The sequence below is a fragment of the Corylus avellana genome, chromosome 5 (assembly GCF_965113065.1).
Source record: "Corylus avellana chromosome 5, dhCorAvel1.hap1.2, whole genome shotgun sequence".
Taxonomy (NCBI): domain Eukaryota; kingdom Viridiplantae; phylum Streptophyta; class Magnoliopsida; order Fagales; family Betulaceae; genus Corylus; species Corylus avellana.
In genome coordinates, this window is record NC_142494.1 from 12,500,712 (window position 1) to 12,508,108 (window position 7,397).

At 41.2% G+C, this 7,397-nt stretch overlaps 1 protein-coding gene across 1 annotated transcript; it reads left to right on the forward strand.

Annotated features, from left to right (window-relative positions):
* The first annotated feature begins 5,638 nt into the window (after positions 1 to 5,638).
* On the forward strand, positions 5,639 to 6,835 carry LOC132181857 (uncharacterized). Its single transcript, XM_059595088.2, has 2 exons — positions 5,639 to 5,815; positions 5,909 to 6,835. Exons 1-2 carry the CDS (start codon positions 5,639 to 5,641, stop codon positions 6,833 to 6,835), a joined length of 1,104 nt encoding a protein of 367 aa, XP_059451071.2.
* Positions 6,836 to 7,397: the final 562 nt, after the last annotated feature.

Sequence of the window (7,397 nt, forward strand, 5' to 3'; positions counted from 1 at the left end):
GCACCCTTGGATTTTGGAACTGCACACCAAGTGCTCGACAAAAGTCCTGAACCAAAGTACAAGATGCCTAGGACTCAAGCATCATCATCTCAGACATCCAAAGTCCGGGTCAAGCTACCTCGGCCCACTTTTGAATAGAGGGACCTCATGTTGGAGACTTCCTTTGCAATCAAAGATGACTTCAAAAATTTTGAAGCTACTCAATGGGCAGTCGAAGAGTTCAAACGCTGTGGGTTGAAGAGGTTATTCAAGCCAATCACCTCAACCTCCTACAAGAGCCTAATCACACAATTTTATGAGCACCTCACGTACGACTGCAACAAGCCAAGAGTCCTCTCTTCATCCATTAAGGGCGTTGACATTAAGATAACTACTGTAGACATCGTCGCTTCTCTTAAGTGCCATGATGAGTGTCCCTAGTCGGAAGATCAGTTTGAAGCTTGTCCTTCCACACTCATTGTTGCGGATATTGTTGAAGACATGTGTGAGGGACATTATGGCGATAGGCACCGAAACTGCGGTAGCAAGGCCAAGCTTCCTCCACAACTTTGGCTAGTGGAATTCATCCTGCATCGTAATGTGTGTCCCTTGGGCCACAAGACTCAGTGACTAGGCCACTTTCTCACTACACTCTATGCCTTTCATGGAGACTATTGGTACTCCATTCCGGATATCATTTGGAGCCAGGTGCACAAGTTTTGGGAAGGAGTGCATGTAGGAGGAGCAAACAATACCAACACATGGGAGTTACCTTTTCCATTTTTACGCACTCATATACTTCGGAAAAAGGGCATTAAAGGCACCCCAACAAATGGACCTATCAAAGAATACCCACAATTTGGCAGAATCCAGTGGAACCAAAGCTACTCACACATGCCAAGGGCGCTAGCAGCTGAGGCAGAGAGGGTAGAAGAGGAGGAGCATATAGACATGGATGAGTCTGAAGTGGAGTAGGAGGCGGAAAAGGAGGAGGAGACCGTCACCATGAGCATTTCACACTATCAATTCATTTGTGACAAGTTATCGTTCCTGTGATTTGAGCTGGATGATCAAAGAATGGAAGCCCAGGAGGACAAGTTCTTAGCCGACCAAAGATTATAGACACAAGAAGAACTACTACGGTCCATTTTAGCACGATTGGCACCTGCTCCTGGGGCATCTTCTTCTAGACAACATTAAGAGGAGGGCAACAGTCTAACTGAAGATGTTAAACTTAGCGCTCATGGGAAGCACCCCACATCATATCCTTATTATTTCTTTGTTTGTTTTTCATTTTGTTTATGTTTGTTTATATATATATATATATATATATATATATATATATATATATTGCCTAAAGTAAGTAACCAAACTTAAAAACTCTATCATTAGATCATGTATTCAAAATTTTAAGCTCACCATTGAAAATCAAATCACAATTTTTTTATTTTTTTTTTCCAGATCAACCAAAATTTTAAGACAAACATGAACACGCATTTTTTATTTTTTATTTTTTGAAAATTAAATAAAAGACAAAGTATATATATATATATATATATATATATATATATATATATATATATATATATATATATATATTATGTTTTCTGTTGTTATTTTAGCGCTTTGTTTTTTAGGGACAAGTGTGCTTGCATTTAGGTTTGGGGGTATGGGAGGCACTTACACACACTTTGTCCCACTTTGTCTTTTATTTAATTTTCAAAAAATAAAAATAAAAAATGCATGTTCATGTTTGTCTTAAAATTTTGGTTGATCTGAAAAAAAAAAAAAAAAAAAAAAAAAAAAAAAAAAGTTGATTTGATTTTCAATGGTGAGCTTAAAATTTTGAATACATGATCTGATGATAGAGTTTTTCAGTTTGGTTACTTACTTTATGCATTTGAGAATTCACATGTTTGATCTGATCTGACACGAGCACATTAACACATAATTTGTGAGGTATGATATGAGAGTATGTTGTGTATGTTTTAATGTCTTGAGGAAGCTAGGATACTTGTTAGATGGATACCTTGGCATAATTTAGAAAAAAAAAAAAAAAGATCATTGAAAAACTTTTCACTAAGTAACTGGACCTCTTGCCTTATTAAGCAATGAGTGTTTACGTCAAAAGGTGAAGAAGTTTGATTTGGTTAATGTCATGGTTAGTTTGGTTTTGTAGCCTTTTTTACTCGAGTTAGTAAGTCCTTAGGGGTGTCTTTACACCTAATGCCCCAAAACCATCTGATTTGGGAGTTATTGACTTAACACTTCATTACATGAGTCAATTAGAAAGCTTAACGGAACCAAATATTAAACAACCCGACCAAAAAGAAGAGGAAAAAAAAAGAAAAAAGAAAAGAGAAAGTTATGCTATAGTTATTCATTCTGATGGAGATTTCAGTGAACTTTGAGATATTGAGACATTGCACATTTGAAATAATTGGAAGCTTCATATTTATGTGCTAGTTCACTTACACTGTTTCGAACTTGTGATGCCTTAGCCTGTCCTTTGTAAGTAATTAGACTTTAAAATTCCAATTCATTGTAAAAATAGAGTTTATCTTTTTAAGCTTGCTAATGAATGAGAATCATGGTTTTGAGTGATACTTCAATTTTTGGATAACATGAACTTTTGCATAATGTTTATGGTAACATTTATGTTAAACCCTCACGAGACTTCACTTGTCGTACTAGGGATGCCTAGGGGTTTAAAAGGCTTGTTGTATACGTTAAATGCAATCGTACATCCCACGAAAAATGAATTTATCTTTTTGTTTTCTATTTTTCATTTGTTTTTAGTTTCGTATTGCTAAGGGACTAACAATATGTAAGTTTGGGGGTGTGATAAGTGCTAAAATATTCATATTTTAGCCCTTTAATTTACACTTGTTAATTTCTTAGTCTTGATATTTTGTGATATTTTATTTCCTTTTTGTGTTTTCGGTGTTTTTGTAGGTCATGGAAGAAAATGGAGCATTTCCAAAAAGTTTGAGCATAAAGGAAAATTTGGGAAAAGCTGAAGCGTGCGATCGAGCACACAAGACTTCGGCTCGAAAGCATCAACGCTCAAGTGCCCAACACCGAAGATCGATCGCACAACTGCGATTGAGCGCCCAACCTTGCTATCGAGCGGTCCCAAGCGCAAGAGCACAGTGCAGCGGCTGGCTCTATTTTGGAAAGACCCTTAGGTTACAATTTACGATTTCTAGGGTTTCTAAAGGCTTCTAGGGTTCCCCTAATCTCTATAAATAGGCCTCTAAACATAGAATTTCAACACAAGCTCTAGGAGAAGAATTTGTAGCTCTTCAAGGAAGTGTTTTTCGGGTTTATTATTTTCCTTTTTATTTTCTTATAAAGATGTTTAGCATCAAACTTATGTGTAACTAAATACTCTAGTAGGGCTAGATTGAGGCCCTAATCATGTCTTTTTAATATTTCAATATTGGCACCTTTGTGATAATCATATTGTGATGCTTAACTTGATTATTCCCTACTTTATTGAATTCCTCATATGAATGTGCTTGGCCAACATATTCATGTGGTATGGATTAGTTATTTAAGTCAATTTGGATGTTCAAGTTCTGGGCTTGATAGAGTAACAAGGAATCTCGTCATTGGGGTTTATGAGTTAATCAACATAGGGAACCGGGAGTAGACACCCATGCCCTAGGCTTCATGTGTGTGTCGATTTCCATAAATTTATGCTTTTTCAAAAAACAACTTAGTAGACACCCATGCTAAATCCTTTGAGAAAGAAAAGAATTAGAGTAGACATCCATGCCTAATTCGTTACTTAGGAAGATCAATAGCTTAAGGAGTAGACACCCATGCCTTTAGGTTGGCAAATATTAAGTAATCTTGATATGATTGGAATATTGGCATTGTTATATTACTTGAGTATGACTAGTGGTGGATATCAAAGCCTTACTGATGTAGACTACAATGCCTGGGAGTATATGAGGAAGACCCGAATGGATAAAGGTGTGAAGACACCCCGGAAGATGGTGACACAATCCCAGACTCGTGCAGCAAAAGAGGCAGTCCCTGAAACTGCGATCGATCGCACCTTGACTGCAATCGAGCGCAGTTCCCTTGTTTTGGAGAAGGAAGTCCCTGGAACTGCAACCGATACCCCCTACTTCTGCAATCGAGCGCATGATCGAGCGCACAAGCCCTTGGAACTACAACTGAACCTGCGATCGAGTGCACAAGTCCCTAGTAGTGCGATCGATCGCACTCTACCTACGATCGAGCGCACTCGGGGCCTTTTATGTTATTTTTCCGCTGTTATTTCTTTTAAACTGACTTAGTTTACTTGTTTTACTAGGATTAGGGATGTAGGAGCCCTAATTCCGTTCTTTATTAGTACTAGGGGTTTTTGGGCTATAAATACATAATTATAGCCTCTTGAAAGGACAGTTGATGTTATTTGATCAGTTTTCTTTCAATAAGAATTACTCAGAGGAGTTTTCTTCATATTTCTCTTAAAACCCTAGATGGACTCTATTTTTTTGAGAAGAATTCTTAGATCCTTGATAGACTCAAGATCTAGGAATTATTTATCCTTCTTCTTGTATTGTTTTACTCGCTTCCACATAGTCAGATTGCATCAGTTGGTATCAGAGCTCAGTCAGTTTCCATGGCTCCAAACACAAGAGGGAGGAAAGGCAACCGCTTTGCAACCTTGCACGACGTGTATGAACGCGATGATTCAGTTCATGAAGAACATGAGGTGACATCGGGAAGGCGCAAGGAAGGGCAGATTGCGGCTATGAGGGATCAAATTGAAGCCCTCACCACCCAACTAGCCGACGCATGCCTACATGGCTGGTGTCTACGTCGACCCCCACCACGCATGCCAGAGGAGGAAGACGAAGATGACAATGGGTATGGATCTGCAAACCCTTTTGCGGAGCGCCGAACGTAGGGCCCTTGACCCCCAGCGCAAGCTCACGTTAATCGGTGGAAGAGCGGGTTCAAACTTGAGATTCCAGAATTCCACGAGGGTCTTGAACCTGAAGAATTTCTGGATTGGGTGGCGGCAGTTGAAGAGATTCTCGACTTCAAGGAGGTACCGAAAGATCGGTGAGTTTCTTTGGTCGCAACCAAATTTCAGGGAAGGGCTGCAGCATGGTGGCAGCAATTAAAGCAAGCTAGGGCACGCAAGGGCAAGAGAAAGCTCGACAATTGGGAGCAATTATTGGGAAAGATGCGACCCGCCTTTTTGCCACACAATTACCTACGAACCATGTATCAATGGTTGCTAAATTGGAGTCAAGGTTTGAAATCCGTAGATGAATACACGGAGGAGTTCTACAAATTATTGACACGAGTTGATTTGTCCTTGACAAAAGAACAATTAGTGTCCCGATATATTGGGGGTTTGCGGCCACAAATTCAAGACACATTGAACCTATTTGACCCCGCCAAGGTGTCGGAGGCTCACCAAAGGGCGTTGTTAATTGAGAAAGCGTCGGCACGTGGGTCATTCAACTCATTTGGACGAAGCGGCGGTGGAAGCTACAACCGGTCAAGGGTTCCGTTCACAACTCGGGAGACCCCTTCCCAAGTGACCGGCCCAAGTAAAAACCCCACACCCATGGGGCAACCAAGCTGACCCGAGGCTGCAACCGGGCCCAAGTGTTTTCATTGTGGAGAGATGGGCCACCGGATGGCGGATTGTCGCAAAGGTGAAAAGTATGGAAAGGTGCTACTCGTCGATTCGGGAGAAGCCTTTGATGAGCAAGGCGATGGAGAAGAGCAAGCAGCAAATTTTGACGATTTCGATGGGGCCGAAGAAGAATTTGCCACTAGGGTTGACACTCCTTTATTGATGGTGCGAAGGATATGTTATACACCCTGGAAGGTAGAAGGAGACAACGGATAGCGCCATAATCTTTTCCACACAATTTGCACGGTTGGAGGTAAGGGGTGCAAACTTGTTATTGATGGGAGCAACTGTGAGAACGTCGTGGCTGAAGAAGCGGTTCGGAAATTGGGACTTGCAATGGAAAAATACCCTACACCATATCGCTTGGAGTGGCTCAAGAAAGGGGACGAGGTAATTGTGTCTAAACGTTGCCTTGTAAATTTTTCAATTGGGGAGAGATATAAGGATAAGGTGTGGTGTGACGTGGTGGCGATGGATGCATGCCATGTACTACTCGGGAGACCATGGCAATATGATAGGAATGTGCATCATGACAGAAGGAAGAACACATACAGTTTCTTGGTTGACAAAGTGAAGCTCACTCTCCTACTTGATCCGGGTGAAAGTCCCAAACCTTCAACTGAAACGGGTCAAATATTGTTGGCTAGACATGAGTTCGTTAAGGAGATGCTAGAAGCGGATTGTGGGTACTTACTAGTGGGTAAAAAGGGCAAGAAGATTGAAGAGGTGCCGGAAGAAGCCAAGGGTTTAGTCAAAGAATTTGCAGATGTATTTCCGGTTGAATTACCTGATGAGCTACCTCCTCTTCGTGACATACAACACCAAATTGATTTGGTGCCGGGATTGAGTCTACCCAACCGACCACACTACCGCATGAGCCCCAAAGAGCATGAAGAGTTGAGACGACAAGTGGAGGGGTTATTACCCAAAGGACACATTCGAGAGAGATTGAGTCCTTATGCAGTACCGGCTTTACTCACCCCTAAGAAGGATAGGTCTTGGAGGATGTGTGTGGATAGTAGGGCCATAAACAAGATCACCGTGAGATATCGGTGCCCTATTCCCCGGTTGGATGATTTGTTAGATCAATTGAGTGGGGCAACGATGTTCACCAAGCTGGACCTAAGGAGTAGATACCATCAAATTCGGGTGAGACCAAGTGATGAGTTGGAAAACAGCGTTTAAAACGAGGGAGGGACTCTTCGAATGGTTGGTAATGTCGTTCGGATTATCTAATGCACCTAGCACATTCATGAGGGTGATGAACCAAGCTTTTTGGCCTTTTATAGGTTGGTTTGTCGTTGTGTACTTTAATGATATACTTATTTACAGCCCCAATAGAGAGACGCGCCATCTACATATGAGGGAAGTACTTCAAGTGCTCCGAAAAGAGAAGTTCTACGCATCACCAGCCAAGTGCTCATTCATGACAAATTCGGTGCTTTTTCTTGGCTATGTGGTGTCTAAAGACGGGTTGGCGGTGGACGAAGCAAAAGTGGTGGTTGTTCGGGATTGGCCCACTCCTACAACATTACACGAGGTACGAAGTTTCCATGGATTGGTGTCCTTTTATAGGCGTTTCATTCATAATTTTAGCACCATCATGGCATCTATCATGGAATGCATGGAGGGGAAATTCTCTTGGAATGAGGCGGCTACTGAAGCATTTTAGTTAATTAAACTCAAGTTGACGACGGCTCCACTACTTGTCCTTCCAGATTTTGAATTGCCATTTGAGTTGCATTGT

Excerpts from the sequence above, each read along its gene's own strand:
- LOC132181857 (XM_059595088.2), top strand. The coding sequence starts at position 5,639 with ATGGGCCACCGGATGGCGGATTGTCGCAAAGGTGAAAAGTATGGAAAG. Across the intron at positions 5,816-5,908 it reads TTGACACTCCTTTATTGATG|GGGTGCAAACTTGTTATTGA; the intron begins GTGCGAAGGATA and ends GTTGGAGGTAAG.